Below are 22,650 nucleotides of genomic sequence, written 5' to 3'. Positions count from 1 at the left end.
TTACAGCTTTACACCCTCAAAGTGTTTCATTAAAAATGAAAGCAATGGACCAGTTTTAATAAATAATGTTTTTTCAATTAATTTAAATTATTTGGTTAATGTATTTACTAATGACATTAATTATGAAGAGCAATTTATATTCCACTTATTTATAAAATATAATTAATAATATTTTGTCATAATATTCATATGTCATAATTTCTGAAAATGTTAATAAAAATGTAACATTTTTATTCACATTTTTTAGTGTGTAAAATTCAATTTTCTTTTTATTAAACACAGTAGTTAAAAAACATAAATTAAATGATCACATTCAGCCTTGATTCTACTTATGAATGAGTTCGATGGCCAGACAGTTGCTGGTTACAGATGGTTTAAGCACGATGGGACAGATTGACTTCACTCTTAGTTTCTGACTCAGCAAATGTGATGGTAACAAAGACACAATTAATCAGATGATTTCTGGGATTTTTTTAGTCATTTTGAGTGTTTCTGATGGACATCTTTGAATTTTGGAATTCATTTTAGCTGTTAGTGTTTGCTACTTGAACCCAGTGGGCTGGCTTAGAATATCTTTATGTGAGATATTGATACTAAGTGTTAGTATTGTAAGACAAATGTGAAATGTTTAATTTCAGGTTTGAGGATGAAAAGTACAAAGTGACTTTGATATGACCATCTGTTAAAAACATCTTGTATGAAACATTTCCAGAAATATGGTTACATAGAGTCAGTTTCCTAAATACCTTTTAGTTAAAACAAAACATGCCATTTGTAATGGAAAATTATATCTAACAATTGAGATGGCTGAGAGTTAGCAACTACAACAATATGTGATGATGCAAGCAATGCATGCATAAAATTCCCCCTTGTTTAAATACTTCAGTAAAATCACCTGCCGGTGAATGATCTAATGTTAAAGTAGGAACTGGTTTGATAGATCTTCTCAACAATGACTGAGATTATCTTTAGACACAAGAAAACTGCACCCAAGTCTGAACATCGCGACAGAGGTAGGATTTAGACCCTGAGTCAGTGAGTTGCTGGTTAAATTCCTGTCCTTGGGCAAGACACTTCATTCTCCTTGTCTTCTGGTGGTGGTCAGAGGGTCCAGTGGCACCGGTGCATGGCAGCCCTGCTTCTGTCAGTCTGCTCCTTGGCAACTGTGGCTACTATCTATAGCTTGTTGGTGTGAGTGTGTGTGTGAATGGAAGAATGACTGACTGTAGTGTGAAGCGCTTTGGGGTGCTCTGGACTTGATGAAGTGTTACATAAGTACTGAACTTTTGCCAATGTCTGATCTTTTTTACATTGTTATTTTCAATTCTACATTGATGCAGAAGTCCCAAAACACAACATATAAAATATTATTTTTTGCCAAGCTCCATGATGTCAATGCTATTTTTTGAGGATAAAAACAATAAATTGTATACCATTAAAGACTAAAACATCTTCTGTATATGTTGTCACTGACACATTGGAAAACAGGAAACAATGGGATTTTCATTTAGCATTGAATTTTCTAACCTTCTGGCTTCTGTGTTTATCTTACAGCTGAGATCTCTCCATCAGACACTGGGGGCTGATGGGACATTGAGTCCTCTTAGCCTCTACACCTCACCCTCCCTGCCCAATATCTCCCTAGGCCTCCCTGCCAATACACACATCACAGTAAGTCCATGGTAGATATGTTCATCTTTGCAATTTATGTGTGTGGATTGTCCTGCAGAGAACAAACTGGATTTTTTTCACTCAGTGAAAAGATTAATGTTAGTTTTACCTGTGAGACTCATGACCTGGCTGTCTGATAGCAACTTTTCCCACTTGATTTATTTTCTTAATCTTTGGAATAATTTGTCATCTTTCCCTTAACTGCTTCTCAATGTGACATCACAGATAATGTACACTGATTACAAAAACTGCATAAAAATGTCTCTCCTTTCCAGCCACCCCAGAAACTGTCCACCCAGCAGGAAGCAGAGCGTCAGGCCATCCAGTCCCTACGAGGGGGAGGAGCTCTAACTGGGAAGTTTCTCTCCACTTCCTCCCTACCAGCAGGTAACATTCACACACAATTTAACCAGGTGATCAGCATCTACAGTACCTTGAAAAAGTATTCATACCCATTGAATCTTTTCTATTTTCCCCTTTTTATGAAAAAATCTTTGTCTGTTCTTCTGCTTCTATAAATATATGAAAAGGAGACATGGATTCTTTTTTTTACTAAAAAAGTAGCCTTTTTTACTGAAAAGAATCTGAAAAGTGTAATCTAAATTTTTATTCAACCACTTTAACTCTGATAAATAACATCCACAACAACCAACTGCATTCAAAAGTTATATGAGTAGTGACTGGAGACCAGTTCTTTACAGCAGGGTTAGGTTCTAAAACAATATTCCAAGTTGAATTGAATTCTGTTTAATTTGTCATCTGAACATAGAGTGAGTATGGCACAGAGAAGGCACCAAACCAGCCATGGCATGGCTATTACCTCATATGAAACTATCGGGTCATATGAGGTGAACATCATTCAAAGGTGGAGGTAAAAAACTTATTGTAATTTTATAGGTGCTGCATAACTCCAGAGAGAAAATAACTGGCCAAAAACAATTTCAGCCTGTAGATTTGGAGACAAGCTGGAGATAGGCACCAGCACCTCCCAACCCCACTAGGGACAAGGGTGTTAGAAAATGGATGGATGGATGGGTGGATGGATGGATGGATGGATGGATGGATGGAGACATGAAGTACCCCTAATGGCTTACTGCTGTAATTGCAGCAAAAGATTGTTGACTCAGGGCAGCTGAATACACATGCACACATAGCTATTGAGATTTTTATTTGTAACCCTTAAAAACCATTTATCACGTTCATGTTGCAGTTGGTAGCAGAAAGTCCTGATTTTAAATGTGGGCCTGGAGTCTTTCTGTAGGTTCTTCCACACAGACCTCTAGATTCCTGCCATGATTGAGAAATATGGATGTTAGGTTAATTGGTTTCTTTAAATTGTAATTATGAGTTTGGTGTGCATCATTATTTATCTCTGTGTTGGCTTCTGATGGAAATATTTTTGAAAGCCCCTTCATGTAAAGTGTCAGAAGAATTGATGTGGTTCCTGTGCAGGTGCGGCACATGATGTGGAGACTCCGCCCCCCGGTTCTCATTCAGCCCATTCCTCGTTGTTGCAGCACGTCCTGTTGCTTGAGCAGGCCCGACAACAGACCGCTATGTTAGGTAAGACAAACACCAAACTAGTCAGACATTTGCAAAGCAGAATACAATTCTTACTATGTTTGTCCTGTGACCATCCACCCACTCAGTGCCCATGTACAATCAGTCACCGCTGGTTACTGCAGAGAGAGGTGTAGCCACTGGAATGCGGCCTGTCAACAAGCTGCCCCGCCATCGACCGTTGGCTCGCACACAGAGCGCTCCTTTACCCCAGTCGCCCCAGGCGCTGCAGCAGCTGGTGGTCCAACAGCAGCACCAGCACTTCCTGGAGAAACACTACAAGGTAGACCACTTCACACACCTCGAGCATGACCTGTTATAGGTCTGCACAGTAACACAACATGTGGTTGGTAGATGCTATCGAAGGGGGGAGACCTCCCTAGACCACCACCAACTCACCCTGAGGAGACAGAGGAGGAGCTAACAGAGACCAATGACATGCAGGAGGATGAAGGCGCGGCTCCTAACAGGTGCAATGAAAGCTTTTAGAAATAGCTAAAATCTCTTAATTCCCTAACTGTTGCTTTTTAACTGTAAGAATTTGCCATGTTTTCTTTGAAACGTAGCCTGCAGAAAGAAGGATCAGACGACAGCAGCCACTCATCTGAGCGACTGGCCAGCCACTTGAAGGGGGAGGAGGAATCCAGGGTTATCCAGGTCAAAGGCGAGAGCACGGAGAGTGAGCTAGATGAAGATGAAGAGGATGATGATGTCATTCAGCTAAGGGAGAGCGAGGAAGAGGAAAGGGGCAGCTACATACAGGTTGGTGTGAAAATGTCACTGAACACACACATTCATTCCAAAATTCTTGACATAATCCTATGGCAGTCTGGAATATTCTGGACAAGTCTGGAGTTGGCTTAGTAATTTTACAGGTGAAGCTAAAAATGAAATAAAAACACAAAATATATTTGGATTAATGTGAACTGAACTTTCCATCCATCCAAAGTAATATCCATCCATATTCCTTTTTTCTTTCCTTCTTACTTTCTCTTTCTTATTGGCTTGGGCCTGTCTGTAAGTGATGAAGTGATGCAGGGAAGTGAGACTAAACCCTCACCTTTCAAATATTTCTGTGTCTCGCTGTGATGTATAAGCAAAGAGACACAACCAGTAATGTTTGCTGAAAGATATCCAGGCATGGGTGCATGTCAGTTATCTCCATAGAGTTAATTCTTTTCTTTCTTTAAACTGCAATCCATTCCCAGTATGGGAATTCCCAGGATGGGAATGATTTGTACTCAAAGAATCTGTCATTGTGTCCTTGGGCAAGACACTTCAACAGGCCCAACAGGGGGCGCCGGTGCACGGCAGCCTTGCTTCTGCCAGACTGCCCCAGGGTAGTTGTGGTTTCTGTCAGTAGCTTGGGATCATCAGCATGTGAATGGGTGAATGTGTGAAGCACTTTGGGATCCTCTGGACTTGATAAAATGCTATACAAGTACAGGCCATTTACCATTTCTTGGAATTTTATGAGATGGACAAATCAAAGTGGAAACAAATGAAAATCTGAGTATTTAAACCTGTTTTCATTTCAGTGTTGTTATCATCCTGGTTTGGAGAAGCTTTTTCCAGAAAAGCACATTGGATTGATTTTCCTCACTGTACACTGAATTACTAAATTGTGTCCACTTCTATGTAATTCTATCTGAGTATACATATTGCTGTTCTTTGGCACAGTGAAAGAACGCACTGTGTTTGGGTCAGACCAAATTTGAACTTTTTTAGCAAGATACTGTATGTTGCTGAAATCCATACACACCAGCTCCATGGTGAACTACGGTGGAGTCAACATAATGCTGTGGGAATTCTCTGTCTTTAGCACGAACAGGGGACCTGATCAGAGTTATTACAGAGCAATCGTCTAAGGAAAACAGTTACAAGCTGCAAAAGTTTTACGATGGTGGGTGGATGTTCAGTTTCTATCAGAACAAGAAAACTTAACAGTGCAATGGTTTTGGTCAAATGATATTCATGTTCTAGAATGTGCCATTGGTTCATCACACAGATCTAAACTAAGTGGCAACATTTGAAACGTGTTGATTGTAGATCAACAATCTGATGAAGATAGAACTACTTTACAAAGAACAATGAGCAAGAAGTGTTAGGTCGTTAGATATGAAAAGCTTGTAGAGAGACATACACCAAATGGTGATTTTATGGGAGTTTACTGAAGTCGCTTCAGTAAAATTTGTGGCTCCTGCAAGGCTCTGTAGAAAACATAGCTGTGGTAAAGAACTCTTTAAAAAATCTTTAGGGCAGCACTGACATTGATGAAAGACCATACATTTTCAAATTTGAACCAAGACAATCATTCACGCACCCCCCCACACTCACACACACACCCCTACACACGTATTGACGCTGCAGTTACATCACTATGTGGTGACTCAACCACTGGACTCACTGCTGTGTGTGTCTCTGTATTTCTTGAAGTGTGTGTGTGTGTGTGTGTGTGTGTGTGTGTGTGTGTGTGTGTTGAGTGTCCACCCACACATGATGAGTCACCCAATGCGCAGCAGGGAATGCAGCAACACCTCCCTATATATAGTCACTTCAGAATATATGTGCGCATCTGTGTGTGTATGTGTGGATGACTGCAGTGCTCACAGAATCCTTGAAATCTCACACGCACACACACACACACACACACACACACGCACACACACACACATATGTGCACACACACACACAGGGGAGTGAAGGGGTTATTGATGGGCTAAATGGGCTGGAGTGGCAGCAATTCTTCTCAATCAGTTTCAGCGTGTTATACAGCATAGCTTTATGAATGAAGCCAGCTTTGAATTATACTCTTATCTCTTAGTGTGTGTGCGTGTATTTGTGTGGTGTTAAGCAACGTGTCTCTTTTTAAGCTCCCATACAACTATGCACACACTCCTCCTCCTCTGAAATGAATGGGCTGATTTGTGAATCATCCTGCAGTGAATCAGAACATCTCTCCCTCTCTTTCCCAGCAGTCCTTGCAGCATCTGAGCGTGTTTTCATCCTCGCTGCCCCACAGAGCTCTGGGAAGAGCCAAGTCATCCCCTGCAACTGCTGTCAACCCCATCAAACACCTCTTCACCACCGGTCAGATTCCTACTTATTTATTGATGTATTTTTATAAATGCACATCTGGTTTCTGACTGGATAAGTGTGGGTTGGTGTCAGTCCAGATTCTGTAAGCCTTTGGGCTTGTTGCCTAGTAACAAGCCCATAGTGTGTGATATTTTGTGACAAATGTCCTTGTTCGTAATATTTAATCATGTCCTGATCTGTTTTACTTTCATGTACGAAATAGTCTTCAAACTGACATGTATACTTTTTAAGTTCTCATTGACTTGATGCCAGCATTTGGCTGTTTGTGCTAGATTAGCCATAGGAAGGTGCAGCTGTCCACCAAGACACAATCCGTATATGCAACAAATGTGGAGAACTTCTTTGTTTTGGAAGATTTTATCAGATTTTTTTCAGAATTTTACACTGAATCTAATCTACCACCTGATCAAATTCCCTTAAAAATCAAGTTTCTGATACAAAGAAATAGTTTCTTTAGCAGAGTACACACTTGTCCAACAAACTCTTGAATGAGCTCCTGTCTTGACTTCTGCCAGAACTAACATGGATAGTTTAGATCAAAGCATATTCATGTGCTAGAATGGTCTAGTCAAACTCCACAGCTAAATAAAATTGACAAGCTACAGTATATGTCTAAGGAAGACTTCCCACAGACTTGCCATGGGTGGTAGAAGTTCATCCTGTAATTGGTGGGTTGTTGGTTTGATTTGTCTACCTCTGTCATTGTGTCCTTGAGCAAGTCACTTCACTTGCCTTGCCTACTGCTGGTGACCAAGGTGCATGGCAGCCATGCTGCTGTCAGCGCGGCAGTGGCTACGATGTAGCTCACCGCCATCAGCATCTGAATGTGTGTGTGAATGGGTGAATATAGGGTGTACTGCTTTGGGATCCTCTGGATGGTACCTCAATGCACTTCACAAACAAAAAATAAATAATTTCAATTCAATCACACATATATTCCAATTTATCCCAATTATCCCATACTATACTTATCAGTATAGTATCCTCAGTTAATTATTCAAAGTAGTTCAAAGTTTCTATCTCAGGAAATCCAGCATTTTGCATGGAGTCATTGACTTTCAGCGTTCTCTCCTCCTGGACGGAAACGTAGTGACAAATGAAGCCTAGGCGCAAATTCAAACTGGAAGACTCTTTAGCCCCACCTGCATCATCCAGTCGGCGCGTCCCGCTCATCACCGCCGACCTATCAACGCAGGACCAAGCCACGTCACGTCCAATCACCGACCAAGGCCCAGTTGATAAGGACCTCCATCCATGGCATCTTCCGCTTTCCAGCTGCGCTCAACCCTCCTCCACCCCTTCTCCACCTCCACTCTTCAGGCTCCCATCCTTCACCGACCCCCACCACCAGTGTCGGGTCCCGGGGGATGACATTCCTAACCTACATCGGGAATGCTCATCCGAGCTGATCGCAATTCACAGCTCAATGTCCTCAGCCGGGGCCCGAGCGCCAAAGAACTTTAAATTCATGCATGTCAATAAACCTGTTTAATCGCTGTTTTTTCCATCTGAGTCTCTCCAGATTGAATTGTTTGGATTGTGTCTTTGACTTTACATCAATCCCTCATTCTCATCAGTCCCTCTGCACTGCATGTAGTGACAGTGCAGAGGGAAAAAATCACCTTTAAGAGGAAGAAACCTCCAGCAGAACCGGAACCTGGCTCAGTACAAGCGGCCATCTGCTATAAGTATACTTATATTAGTACTTGCTTGTAGTAGTATAAGTAGTTCTGATAATAATAATTATATATATTTTTAAAAAGGACTTTTCAGGCCACACATAGTCACCTCACAAAAAATAAAACCAATAAATTTTACAGGGAAAAAAATCCAAATAGAAAAAAGAAAATAAAGAGTGCTGAGTAATCCAAGTGCAAATGCTTGTTTGAACATTAGAGCGTTCAGCCGGGACTTAAAGACAGACAACGTGCCAGAGAGTCTTTTAAGGTGAGTGGGGAATGTGGACATTTATGCTAAATAGAAGAATTATAATAATGTATAATAAACTTAGTGTCCAACCTGCCACTAAATTTATTAGACACTGTTGTGCATATATGTTGTACATTTTCAGAATGGAGCTGCTTTCTATTCATAAAGGCACATTCACAAAGCGGGCATGAGGTTATCTCTCAACCTATTTCTGACAGGTTGAGAAATAACTGTCTCAACCTGTCAGCAGCTCCAGCTGCACATCACGAGTAACACATGGCTCCTTCTCTAAGTTCTCCTCAGAGCTCCAGGATGATCAGTCTGTGCAATCTAAATGCTAATAAACCATCATCAACATTTCCCAGCAGATCAATATGGTCTCTGAACACAAGCTCCCTCCGAATTCTTCAATGGGCGATGTTCTCTCCATCAGATCAGTTCCAAGGTGTTCCACAATTACGCAGCTCACCTTTGTGGAACTACCTTTAGAACAATCAAACATGACCTGTTTGGAGTTAATCTGCTGATCCGACTCCATTTTCTTTTTCAGTGAGAATGAAATTACCCCACAGATAACATGCATTTAATGCTGTTTGGCGTACAGACCAATATGTTACATTTTTAAGTGACAAAAACTGAGGAAATTTAGTATTTACATTCCAGTGAGGTTTTTCCAATTTGGTGGAAATAGAGCACAGTGTGTGTTATGTTATTGCCTAAATACATTTCACTTTCATAAAAGGTTAAAATCAAAACAATAAAAGATTAAAATCATAAGAAATATTGGGTTTGATAACACTGAATGGAGTCAGGTTCCACCTGCCATTCTACTTTTATAACCTGTGAGAACCAGTAGTAAAGCTGCAGAGAGAGAAGTGATCTGTTAGGAACATATGGGACAATCAGATCTCTGATGTATGATGGAGCTTGGTTATTCTTTATATGTGAGAAGGTGAATCTTTAGATATTTATTAATTCATTTATCCTCATTTGTTACAGCTATGCCATACTTTGTGTTGGTCTCTCAGCTAAAATCTCAGTAAATGCAATGAAACTTTTCTTTGTGTGCAAGCTGTGAAAAATTTTAAAATGGTGTGAATACTTAAGCAGGGCACCATAACAATGCTTGAGTTCACCATGCATGATAAGCAAGATATTGACAGTGGCCCCTTCTTTTTGCCTCTCTGCAGGGTTGGTGTATGACAGCCTGATGCTGAAGCATCAATGTGTGTGTGGCAATGCTCACATTCACCCAGAGCATGCTGGGAGAGTCCAAAGCATCTGGTCCAGACTGCAGGAAACAGGCTTACTGAGCCGCTCTGAGGTACACACAGTCACACACCAACAAGTTTGGAAGCGTAACCTTTGTACTCACAAAGGTTTCTGATCAGTGCATATGGCAGGCTGTTCACTGCATTGCTTTTACCTACATAAGTAAGGATGTTACTTTTCTGTCTGTTTGTCCACCTGTGTGTGAGCAGAGGATTCGTGGGAGAAAAGCATCTCTAGACGAAATCCAGTCGGTCCATTCAGAGTTCCACACCCTGCTGTATGGAACCAGCCCGCTCAATCGGCACAAACTGGACCACAAGAAGCTTCTGGGTATTGGTTTACCTCTATGTTCACAGTTTCATACTTATCCTACGCAGTAGTTTGGTGTCTTATCTGCTTTTAATTGTAATATTCTTCATCTCTTATGACTTTTGTGTCTCCATATTTGTGTCCGGTGATTACTGCTGCAAATAACAATTAGTTAGTTAGTTAGTTAGTTAGTCAATAGTCAATTATATAAATTTTTTTAACATTCTGCAAATTTTTTATTGTACCATTTAACCGTTTTAATAAAATATTAGAAATACATAAGATATGCAAAAAAACAAATAATTCAGTTCCTTTTTAAAATAGTAAAATAAACATTTTATTGCCTAAAATGCAACAGCAGCTTGTTCACTGAACGTTTAGCCATCTGGAGCAAAGGATGCCTCTGCAGCTAAAAATTTCTTCTAACAGTATGTGAAATCTCAGGCCTTTCTGCTGGACTTAACATCAATACACTTCAGGGCTAATAATGTTGATATTTTTAGTAACCAATCTATGCCTGTATTAAGTACAGCAAAAGTACTTAGTAGGAGATTATTTTTTTAGAATTTTTTTAGAATTTTAACCAAGTGGAGTTAAAACTGTCATTTCTGTTTATCAAGGTTTTTTATGTTAAATGCAAAACTTTGAAATTTTTTGAATAGTATTCTTTTAATTACTGCTCTAAGGGTGTTGTTTGTTCAGAAAATAGCATGTTTCAGAGTCTACATACTCCTGTTAATGATTATTTAACTGATAAATTTGTTGATTGTCTCAATTAACGATTCATTACAATTAATCTGAAGAACTGTTTCAGCCCTGCCCTGCTGTCCGGAGGTTTCAGTTGATTGTGTTCTTTTTCAGGTCCTATCAGTCAGAAGATGTATGCTGTTCTGCCCTGTGGAGGAATAGGGGTGAGGCTCTCTATACTTTTTGTTTATCTAACCTCCATCAGAGGTCTTAACCTAAGCTCAATGCTGCCCTCTGCAGGTGGACAGTGACACTGTGTGGAACGAAATGCACTCATCAGCAGCAGTTCGCATGGCAGTGGGCTCAGTTATTGAGCTGGCCTTTAAGGTGGCTGCAGGGGAGCTGAAGGTAGCACACACAAAAATTCTCCTCAATATCATGTACCATCCGAACTGACTTTTACTCTTAAGTGTATGTTTCTTTTACCAGAACGGCTTTGCAGTTGTGCGTCCACCTGGTCACCATGCAGAGGAATCCACAGCCATGTCAGTACCTCCATCTCTTTATTTTTAAAATAATCTACATGTTTTATCAGATCTGCAAGCCTAGGTTCTGAAAAATCTGTGCCTGTTTGTGTGGACACAGGGGCTTTTGCTTCTTCAACTCAGTAGCCATCACTGCCAAACTGCTGCAACAAAAGCTAGGAGTAGGGAAGATCCTCATTGTGGACTGGGTGAGAAGCACAAAAACATAAGCATTACATACAGAGGATGTTCTGCTAATTTACGTTAATTTTAAAACAGTGGAGGGATTGCAGATTCTGTAATTAATTAATCAAATTTATTCAAAAACCATATACAGACAAAATAAGCAGTATTTTCAATTCATAAAGCCCTTTTTGAATCAGGAGCGTTGGGGACATCTGTGCTGCTGTAACATGGGCAGCACTGAGATTGATTTTTAGGCCTGAGTAGCTTTGTATGGAGGACCAAAATTGACATAAGAAATAAATGCATAAATATATATTTCTTTGCTTTTAAAGAATGTAAATGTTCTGATTGTTCAGAAGGGATTTTAGTGCCATGTGTGAATGGTCAGGCTTTGCTTTCAGTTCAGCATCATTAAATGTTCTTACAGAACAAAAATGCCTTCTCCTCCATGCTGGATGTTTTACATTTGCAAGACCAAAATTGTCTATTCTCACAAGGTTCAGATTATCCCCCCATATTTAGATAATTGAGATCAATAAACCACTTTATTTTGTACAAATTAAATATTCTAAATATTCTTTTTCATGCTGACTGTCTGTGGTCTACATCACTCCTTTTGTTTAGTTTATTTTAAATCAGTTCTATACTGGGGTGAAAGTGCAGGCACTATATCTGCACTTGCATTCCAAAATGTAATGCAAGGCACTACTTTACAACTGATCACTATGTGGGGGCCATATTCAACATGGTGCTCTGGTTTGAGGAGACAAGAATTAAACATTTTGGCCTCAATGTGAAACCTTTGAGGCAGCCAAACTCTTGGCTTTGGACATATAATGTGATAGTCATGTTGCCTATCACATTATAACTTCCTCATGTCATACTCTATGTGTCAAAAGTAGAAGGGGATAAAACATTGACCTGCTCAACTGTGTTTATAGTATCCAAGCATATCACTGACCTTGCCTCTGATGTTACTGTGAACTATCATGGCAGGACATTCACCATGGCAACGGCACCCAGCAGGCCTTCTACAACGATCCCAATGTGCTCTACATATCTCTGCATCGGTACGATGATGGAAACTTCTTTCCTGGCAGTGGAGCACCAGAGGAGGTATGTATTCATTCAATTGTTTAGTCTTTGTAACCCAGTCAAGACTTTGGTTACATTTTGTTTGATTTTTGTTTAGTACCCAGGGATCATCCATTTACCATTTATCAAATGTACCACCGTTCTCAGTTATCTAGTGTAACAAAAGCAGCAATTTTTATTCAAAACTATAATTATCAAAAATAATCAACATAAAACTGCTGTCTTTTAAATGTATCTTTGCTTGCTCTGTGTAGGTGGGCTCAGGTGCAGGAGTTGGCTTTAATGTAAATATAGCATGGACTGGAGGAGTAGAGCCTCCTATGGGTGATGTGGAATACCTCACTGCTTTCAGGTAAACATTTCCTTACTGGAAGCAGCCAATTATCTCTGAGTAAAATCTGTTTTTACACATTTGGTATACATCATTCCAGACTGTTAAATCTGAAGCATTTAGGAAATACCTGGATAACTCTGAAAACCAACACTAACTCATACTACGCTGCAGTGATACATTAGAAAAATTATGCTGTCTGACATTGTTTTGGCAAACTTACACACTAAAGCCACATTAACCTTCAACCTTGCATTGGCGTAACTGGGTGTCATTACCGCTAACGTAAATAACCTTACTGCATTTACACTTATTCTTAGCCAGCAGATTCATGTAGGATATGTAAAAGAAACCAGCAGGGAGACACAAGGATAACACTGTGCAGAATGGGGAAGTGACGGGAGTAGACGAGAGGAACTGGCAAGGAGTGACTGAAGATAAGGTGCTTAAGTGTTGGAGAGGTTGAATTCTGAACAAAAGAAGGCTGATGAGCTAACAGGTTGCAGGTGTGAGGGGAGAGCATGAGGTAGACTCAGGAGAGAGAGAAAGTGGCACAGGGATCTTAAGGAGATAATTTAAAAATACTTTTGCAAATCATGATAATCTGCATTCAGTGTAAATGTTTTCATAATTAATTGTGGGAAAGCTAAACTGTGAGGCAAAAGCATGCTCTAAGACAGGGGTGTCAAACTCCAGTCCTCAAGGGCCAGTGTCCTGCAACTTTTAGATGTGCCTCTGCTGCACCACACCTGAATAGAATAATTAGGTCATTAGCAAGACTCTGGAGAACTGATCTACACAAAGAGGAGGTAATTAAGCCATTTTGTACCTGTGGCACATCTAAGAACTGCAGGACAGCGGCCCTCGAGGACTGGAGTTTGACACCTGTGCTCTAAGACCTTGCCTGTTTTGTGTATTTAGGAGTGTGGTAATGCCCATTGCCCAGCAGTTCAGTCCAGATGTGGTCCTGGTGTCTGCAGGCTTTGATGCAGTGGAAGGTCATCAGTCTCCTCTGGGTGGCTACAATGTTTCTGCACAATGTGAGGGCGGCTTTAGTAGCAATCCTACAAACAAACAGAGTTTTTTTCTACCCATCTTTTGTATTTACTTTTCCCCGACATGACTCCTGATAAATCGGTGTTTGCAGGTTTTGGTAAGCTAACACAGCTGCTGATGGGACTGGCAGGTGGGCGGATTGTAATGGCGCTAGAGGGTGGCCATGACCTAACTGCTATCTGTGACGCATCAGAGGCCTGCGTCTCTGCCCTCCTGGGAGATCTGGTAAGAGACAGACTCAACTCTGATTTGCATGAGAAAATGTGGAATAAACTGCATTGCTAATAGAATGAAACTAATCACAACTAATATACTGATTAGATTTTTGTCTATCATTCAGTGTGACTCTGGGTTTCAGTGGCCTCAGGAGAAGCCATGTCCAAAAGCCTGTGCCTCCCTGGAGAGAGTCATAGACATCCAGAGTAAGAACAATCACAATATGGTTCACATTAAACACCACAGCATGTAGTCTATCTCTATCTCTGACTGTGTCTCTGACTGTGTCTTTGTGACTGTCTCCAGGTAAGCACTGGCCTTGTCTCCAGAGTGCGTCTCAAACCAGTGGCCCCTCTCTCCTGGCAGGGTCCCCTGTGGCCCCAGGCCAGTCTGAGAGGGACGAGGCTGAAACACTCAGTGCCATGGCCTCTCTAAGTGTTGATGTGGACCAGCCAGGCTCTGTTCCTGAAAACAGAGAATCTAACAGGTCAGTTAAGGTGTCTGTAACCACTCTGTACCTTTAACTAATACCTTATTGCTTTTCAGATTTAGAAATGAGAACATCTTTTTAGAAATCATTTTGCAGCCTCTCACAGGTTTTCTTTTAAGATTGCCCTGCGTTGCTTTATTTCCTGAAGAAAAACATCCTCACAGCATAATACTATCACCAATTTCTAATTAGTTTTTGTTTCAAGTATCTTAAATACTGCCAAACTGGTGCGTGACCTTTCCTGTTTTATCCACAGCTTTCACGCAGCTACGAGGCACAGTGTCAAAACCTTAAATTGCTGTGCAGGTTCCCAACAAGTTGTTAATAGTTAACCACAGAGTGAGTTAGTTAGTTGACACCACTCTCCTTGCAGGGCTTACTGGGCCCTGAGAGGTTGAGCAGCTAAAGCCTTTCCTCGGCCTACGTCCCCCAGAATGCTGTGAGTTCTGGATTGGAGTCCAGTGAATTCTATATATTGAATATTCTGTCAGACATAATACCTATTAATATTGGTCACTTGTGTATTTTTTATTGACTTATTGTCCAGTCCCACACACAAGAACCGTGGCATTTTGTGACATTTGAACCAATGCCAACTCAAACTATCCAGGAATCATATTTTAGTTCAAAATACATCAAACAGCGTGTGATTGGTTCATTGTCTTTTAGGTTGCAAATGGTTTCTATTTGGTCTTTCAATGTCTCAAATGGTTATTTAGCTTCTAACTCTGGATCCTTCAGTTACTGAAACATCTTTACTAGATGACTTACACATCAGCCCACTTCATTATGTGCAAATAATATACAAGTCCAGGACTTGTGCCTTTGTCTTCATTGAAAGATACTTTTAAACACCTCTGTTTAGTGTGTTCCTTGTTTTTCATGAAATTATTAACTGATATGTTCACTGTCAAACCCCTAGGAGCTTTCTTAGCAGCTGTATTTATACTGTGGTAAAATTGCTCCTATATACAGCTGGACTATATTTACAAGTAGTCAGAAGGTAATTTTCAAAAGACATTGGTTGTATTAATTTTGATTTCAGGGTGTCAGAGTAAAGGGAGCAGAATACTATAAAAACAATGTCTTCTGTGTGTTCTTGTGTCACAGAATATCTCCATAAGATGTGATGTTATGTGATTGACTGCTGAACTTTCTACAGGTCTACAGAGGAGCCAATGGAGGAAGAGCCTGTTTTATAAAGAGGAGCTGACCTAAAGCATCCAAAAACACCTTCACCTCCTTCTAGCACCTTCTTGTCCTCCTGTTCCTGCTCCTCCACAGAGTGTGTATGTACACCAACACACACACACATGTACGCATTCACAGTGTGGAACTGAATTGTCGTGGAGGTCTCAGATTAGCTGAGAACATCCAAATAAGGCAGGCAAAGGCAAGTCCTGTACAAAACAGGGGTGCCTCTCTTTTCTTCTGGTTCATCCATCCAAAGATTCGCAGACGACTTGTTCGCATCTTCATGGAAACCAAAGACAAGGAGCGTCAGCAAGGTTGCAATTTCTGTACACTACCTGTACACAGCATCGTTGAACCTTGTCCAGTCATTCTTCTTTTATATTTCCTACCTACTCCTCTGATTCCACTGAGGGACTTTTACTGTGGAAATAAAAAACTTTAATCTGGTCAAAATGTTTGACAACAAGCTGACGACTTGTCTTCTTGTGTCTGTCAAAGAAAACGAGTAGTTGCTTGTTGGAAGGGTAACTCGTTTTACAAGGAGCGGGAGAGCAAGAACTCAAGGTGCCTTTTTTCTGTCTAACACAAACTATTCAATCAGAATCCACACATCACTGCCAGTGCACCTCAGCCAACCAAGCAGCCCACGAGGACTGAAGAACCGGCCAGATAGCGCACATACACTGCTGTTGTTTCAGTCGCTTGGTGTATATTTGTTTCATCATCTGAATGCCTTAGTTTTTCATTTTTTTTGTGACAAAGATGAGTAGAGGGGATCAGCAGAGCTCATAAGCTGTAATCTTTCCAGGTATTCCCAAAATACTTATTTGGTGTTTCCTAAGAGTTGTACCAGTGGAAATGTTTGTCAAAAAGCTTATCTGAGTGTTATTATTGAAGTTAATGTAATATAATGATACTGAGGAAACAATCTCAGGATCAGCTCATCTTCTACAAAACTAGACATTATACTGCAGCCCTTCAAACTCACTTTGTTGTTTCTGTTGAAAGTCATGTGACCCGAGTCCCACCCCTTTCTATCTTCCAAAAATAATTTTAGATTGTGGTACTTTTTAAAATACCACAATTACCACCCTTTTTTTGTTTTTCATTTTGAGTGTAATATTTTCTTTTTGCTGTAAATACCGTCCACCAAACAGTTGCGCATAGCAACATCACAGCATCTGTAGTTTGTTTTGTTTTTACTATATCTGTACATACATGTATGTATAAACTACAGAATACTTTCTCTTTTTGTATGACAAGCAAAAATAATGTGTAAACTGTGTTTTATCCAATCAGATAAGATTTATGAATATACTCTATTTGAGGATCTGGTGTTTTAAAAGTTTGGCTATTTGACAGAAAGTTGGTGCACGGCTTGATGGCACCCGCTGTCACCGCAGCCTGCTTGTTTGTTTGTTTACAGATGCCAAGGGACGATAGGATGTTGAATCTTTTTGGAGGAGAATGTTGCGCTCAGGTTTCTCTGGCAGGACCACTGCTCTGTACTGCCCTCCTCAGGCAAGCAGCACATAGGAGGTGTTCAAATCAATTGTCATGACTGGCTTAGTAGGTGGGTCCAGTGACTGTGGCTTTGTATTCCAACAGATTATCACAGCATGTTCCTAAATCCCAGACATGTTATATATGAGGGAACGGACAGATGGTAGCAATGTTCAGACTTCCTCTCCACGATAGACAGAAAACTAATGTGTCCTTCAAAGTATTGTTTGTCAACAAACTTCTTACAAGCAATTAGTCCTTTTAAAGTAGAACACACATGCTCATTGACACAAGCTTTACAAGTATAATGAAACAGCTTTTGTGGAAAGCGTCACCAATGGTGCAAAAGATAAAGAATGCAGAGTTTGATAGCGACCATTTTAGCTTATGTGAAGGCAGAAGTAGGTGAAAAACATTTAGGGTACCAATCCATAGTCAGCAGGTCACTTTGGTTTTTAATATTCTTGTTTGTAAAGGTTTCTGAAGACATTTTACATTAATTAAATACTTTCAATAATAAAACTGTCCCAAATAACGTAATGATTTAGACCCCAGACTGGTAACACACAGTTTTCACCTCAGCCTCACAGCTTAACTGAACACATTCAGAAAAGAGCAGACTGGGAGGTAAGAGTTATGCCTACATTTGAAGGTGGTGCTAGTTTCCACACAACTTCCTCATGAGAGCAGAAATATTTTTAAACAGCTGAATATGTCTTTGTTGTAAGCAGGGAGAACAGTGTAGTTGCCTTGTTACAGCAAACTGAGCATCAATTCACAGAAAAAGATGGATTAGAGACTGCAGTACACTGTACCACAAAAAAAACTGATTTCTCTGCCACTTTCACTGGCCTCTCATTAAAAGGACTTTAAACTGTCAGAATAGTTTGGAAACATGTTAACTTTCTAAAAACCTTAATTTGAGTTTGTGCCTCATTTATAGGCACAAACCACTCGTGCAGATGATGCTTTGGCTCAGCTGCCAGATGATGTTAAAATATTTATCACAAACCATTATTACCGTGCTTATTTCAGGTCAAAAAGAAGGTCAACGTTGTATTGAACATTGACCTTCAACATGCTAACTTTAGCAGTTAGCATATTGGTTACTTGCTAATTGCTAAACATATCCTTCCTTGGATCAAACTATTATTTAAACATACCAGTTCTTGTTTGTAACTTGAAATGAGTAACTTCATAAACTGACAAACCCCATCATCTCCTGAAGTTGCAAAACCTTAGAGCTGGACCTATCTATTAATCAGTGCTGTAAAAACATTCTATAGAGACATAGAGAAGCTCACATTAAGTCACTTAACTAGGCATGCTGTTAAGTGATGCCTAGTTACTTAACAACAACTAGGCATCTATGGATGTAACCCTAGAGGTTACATCCATTTAGCAATATCAGACCAATAGAATGCAAAAGATCAATGTATCCCACTTCAGTGTTGATGTGCACAACAGATAGCATCACTGCCTACATAAGTTTTGGGGCTCTCTGCTTTTATACCTGGTTCAGTGCTGTTTGTATTTTTTTTCAGGTTGGACTGATTTATCAGATTTATGGCTTTCATGCTACATATATTTTTTGTCTTTCTGCACTAGTAGGCAACCTCATCTCTCAAACTGTCAGTCACTAATATGAAGCCTGACTTCGTTGTATCATGTAGCCTTGTAGTTACATTTAGATAATGTTTATGTGTGTTAAATAATTTTGATTCCTTCCTAAGGCCTCCTTGAGAGAGAGAGGTGACAGATATTCTCAGCAGGACTCCCTGAGAGATGGAGGTGTTAGTTGCTCCCAGCAGAGTTTTACAGTCCTACAATAAACTCTGCTCTGTGCTACAAAGCCGTTGCTTTGAAGCTATACAACGTGTCCTATTCGACGCCGTGCCTGGAGCAAGAAGGATTTCAATTTACCCAACAGTGCGGTAGACAGGTGATGTCATGGGCCTGGGAACTGAAAGCTAAAATTCACCAACAAGTGTGATGGTGCAGGATACTGAACCTATTAATAGTCAGCTGAAGTTTAAATAAGCACAAATCAATTGAAGGGATAATTTGGATCTTTAAAGTGAAGGTAGTGTCAGTTATAGTTTGATAAACTGTGATTGACAGACAACATGTTCCTGTGGTATTCATAGAAAAGTGAAGAAAACCTCATTATGTTGGATGGCTAGCAGTTAAATCAGAGGGTTAATTCTAGCCAGCTAAAACAAGTCAAACATAAAAAATGTTTATATCTGTCAGATAACATGCAATATTAGCAGATATTTAATATCGACACTTTTGCAAGAGACTTTTGTTCTTTTGTCAAAGCAACAAACTCAACTACAGTATCTGAGGCTGCATGTAGCACATCTTCTTGGATAATTCCCAAACAACTGCAAGGTTTTGATAATCATTCTTAATTCCATTGGACAAATGGCAGCTCAACAGCAAAGTTAACTTTACGTTTGTGAACTTTACAGTTGATTGGTGAGTGACAGCAGATTGAGACCACAAACACAATTGAGAGCGTAGAAGGCTAACAGTCAAATGGAGCATTGTTGCAGCAAATTATTGCAATTCAAAACAACTTAAACTGCATGATCAAATACTAATAATGTACATCATCCATTTGTGAAAAACTGACATGTGATGGGGAAGGAAAATTAACATAAACTCACAACTTCCCTATTGCAAGGCGACTGCTTTTCCCACTGAGAAATCACCCTATACAGTATGTATTACTAAGTTAAACTGTTTGCTCAGTCAAAGAACATCCATGTGATGGCGCAAAGTGCGATTGGCAGAGACAGCCAGCTGTTGGAGCGGGATTATTTCTGCATAAGACCTGGAAAAGGACTGGAACATATTTGATGTGTCTGCACAAATGGCAAAATCCAGAGCTTGATATCATTCTTATCAGACTTTGACTGACTGGCGTAGCTGGCAGCCTCAGCAATGACAACTAGAAGACAGGAACAAGCTTACTGATTTCTAGTAAAAGAGCACATACACAGCATTGTGTCCAACAGATGGAAACATTTTCAGTTTGAGTGGTTTTGAAGTGTCTATCTGGATAAGGATTTCCTTCAAGGTTCTACAACCTCACTGTGACCTCTGGCCACCCCAGGTAAGAGAAGTGTCACTGATAACATCACAAAGCCTCACTTCAAGAGTTACAAGCTATTCCTTTAATAGTGATGTGGATCAGCAAGCAGCAATTACCACCACATTCTGTTGAGCCCCCCCATGCCTCCTGAAGTCAAAAGCTTTTATATGCCAAATGTGACATTTCTTGAGAATTTGCTTACATTTTATGGTCGTTTAAGGAACTGCAGTGTAAAGGTTTTAAAATGCATCATTTCCAGGTATGCTGTCACCACAACCTGAGACTTTTCTATGAACCGTTGCAAGTGGAAACTAACAGTTTTCACATGTATTTATTGTTTTACCCTAATAGTGTATTATGATATTAGTTCACTGAGACCAAAACTCAAAACTCCACCAAACCTAAATGTGGTGATGATTGCCTCACATTGTGTACTCACATGTTGTCTCTCAGCTCACATTTCTTTCTGACAAACAGAATACAGAGAAAAAGCGGATTGACTGAAAGAAGTGTTTAATGTTGTGAAGGTGTTTCACAGCTCTAATGTTGCTATACACACTGACTCTTTTGCTACTTAAATTGATCCTGTATATTTCTTCACGTTTGAGCCCGTGGTGTAACTGTTGTGTCCTGTAAAGCCGTGTTGGGGGGGTTACATTGGAACCCCAGGCTTTGGGTAGAGAGCTTCATTCTCTGCCTCTTTTCTCCCAGTTTCTGGGGAGGAAGACATTCTCTCTGTTTGCTTTCTTTCTTCAGGGTTATCACTGAAGAGGTTTCAGAAAACAGCATTTATTTTTGTTGTTGCTGTTGTTGGAACTTATCACAAACACATTCCTGAATTATCTCCATCCATAGTGTAATTTTTCTTTTGCAGATTGCTGTTGGCAACGGTCCTGTCTAGTTCTCGCTGATTCACATGTAAATAAAGTTCATATTTGTGTACACATGTGCAATACACGCTACTCAAGCAATCTGTTACTGTGACAAATATTGATAATTGCTACTTTTTGAAGTTTCAAATTATTTTTGCTCCTTGTCCTGATGAAGGATTATGTTGCAAGATCTTAAAAAAAGGGAAAGTAACTATTGTGATTCTTCACACTCAGTTTAAATTCAGGGGTTTGCTGACATTTTAATGAAGCCCTTTTGTTTTTAAAACACTCACTGTACTGTTGTGACGATTTAATTATTATTTTTTTATTAATATTTTAAAGTGGGCTTGTTAAGTTTGTCTGGAAACTCAATAAAGCAATTCACGGACCGTTGCTGCTGTCTATGTGTTTACATCTGCTGTGATGGAAGCGCTGTAGTTAAAATTGTTTTTTGTCAGCAAAAGTTACAGTGGAGGAAATAATTATTTGATCCCCCGCCATATTTTTACATGTGTCCCTACATGTAATTGTCTAGAATTTTATGTATTTATTTTTGAAGTTCATTTGAAAATGTTGAATAAGGATTATAATAAATTGGATTTGAATTTGACTGGGTAAAAAAGTATTTAAAGCATTACCCCCATCATTTAACAATAAATCAGACTAAATATTCAGTTTTACATAGCTAGGGTGATTTTTGTTAGATAAAATAGGCAAAGTTTTTTTATCTGATTTTTTTCTTGCTTTTTGTTAGAATAAACAATAAATCAATTAATTGCACGATAAATGAAAGTTATCAACCTCGTTTTAATTAATCGGATTTATCGTTTCTTCCTGCCCTTTTCTCTTTCAATTGCTGACAATGGATGAAGAAAGGATTAACTCCGGTGCCCTCCCTTCCTCATTTCCTTAGTGTAATGCCCAGTTCACACTACACAATTTTAGAATTGTCGGCCGATCGTCGGCCCATTTTCAAAACCTGAGATCACAAACTAGTCGACAAAAAATCGTAGGCATAACGGTTCGATCGGGTTATCCAGCCACACTTCAAGAACAACACACCACACACGAACCGATTTCTCTCACCGGCATTCAGATTTCAGATAGAAAATCCTAAAAGCCACTATATCATACGTGAATTCATGTAAACAAACATGACTGATGACAAAGCAATAGCGATAGTTTGTGAGTCTATTTTAAGCGATAAAAGATGTAACAAAAAGAAAAGGCGTTGGATAAAAGAGTGGAGGATGGGCAGGGCCAGCCCAAGGCATAAGCAAACTAAGCAGTCGCTTAGGGCCCCAGGGCCACTCCCCCTCACTGGAGCTGATTTTTTTTTTAGTAATAATTTCTGTCATTATAACATCTAAAACACACCATTTCACTATGACGTGATTGTTTTTACAAGAATATATATTTGACAATGTATGAAGAAATTATTTTATTGATAAAAAGAAAAAAATAAATTTCTCTTGATGCCCCCTGGTGGCCGCGGTAGGTAGCACACACTTCGACGGTAACATGAGCAGCAGTGCAATGTTCATCCAAACGTCCAA

General features: G+C 39.8%; 1 protein-coding gene across 5 annotated transcripts in view; it reads left to right on the top strand.

The window, feature by feature from the left end:
• Window positions 1-21,487, top strand: part of hdac5 (histone deacetylase 5) — a 64,929-nt gene extending 43,442 nt beyond the window's left edge. For 3 of the 5 annotated variants that reach the window (XM_005811238.2, XM_023348684.1, XM_014473392.2), the window contains 20 exons: window positions 1,555-1,671; window positions 1,947-2,058; window positions 3,124-3,234; window positions 3,321-3,514; window positions 3,586-3,701; window positions 3,798-3,993; window positions 6,207-6,321; window positions 9,450-9,583; window positions 9,741-9,861; window positions 10,702-10,751; window positions 10,828-10,935; window positions 11,017-11,072; window positions 11,173-11,260; window positions 12,234-12,353; window positions 12,587-12,684; window positions 13,585-13,703; window positions 13,811-13,944; window positions 14,060-14,141; window positions 14,242-14,422; window positions 15,588-21,487. In XM_005811238.2, coding sequence (XP_005811295.1) covers window positions 1,555-1,671; window positions 1,947-2,058; window positions 3,124-3,234; window positions 3,321-3,514; window positions 3,586-3,701; window positions 3,798-3,993; window positions 6,207-6,321; window positions 9,450-9,583; window positions 9,741-9,861; window positions 10,702-10,751; window positions 10,828-10,935; window positions 11,017-11,072; window positions 11,173-11,260; window positions 12,234-12,353; window positions 12,587-12,684; window positions 13,585-13,703; window positions 13,811-13,944; window positions 14,060-14,141; window positions 14,242-14,422; window positions 15,588-15,627 — 2,292 coding nt within the window. In that variant the 3' untranslated portion in view covers window positions 15,628-21,487. The remainder of the gene's footprint in view (window positions 1-1,554; window positions 1,672-1,946; window positions 2,059-3,123; window positions 3,235-3,320; window positions 3,515-3,585; window positions 3,702-3,797; window positions 3,994-6,206; window positions 6,322-9,449; window positions 9,584-9,740; window positions 9,862-10,701; window positions 10,752-10,827; window positions 10,936-11,016; window positions 11,073-11,172; window positions 11,261-12,233; window positions 12,354-12,586; window positions 12,685-13,584; window positions 13,704-13,810; window positions 13,945-14,059; window positions 14,142-14,241; window positions 14,423-15,587) is intronic. The other 2 variants (XM_023348681.1, XM_023348682.1) reach the window with 2 other exon arrangements.
• The last annotated feature ends 1,163 nt before the right edge of the window (window positions 21,488-22,650 follow it).

This window comes from Xiphophorus maculatus, chromosome 16, assembly GCF_002775205.1.
Source record: "Xiphophorus maculatus strain JP 163 A chromosome 16, X_maculatus-5.0-male, whole genome shotgun sequence".
NCBI lineage: Eukaryota > Metazoa > Chordata > Actinopteri > Cyprinodontiformes > Poeciliidae > Xiphophorus > Xiphophorus maculatus.
The sequence above is the reverse complement of the archived record's forward strand: the minus strand, read 5'-3'. Positions and strand labels throughout refer to the sequence as shown.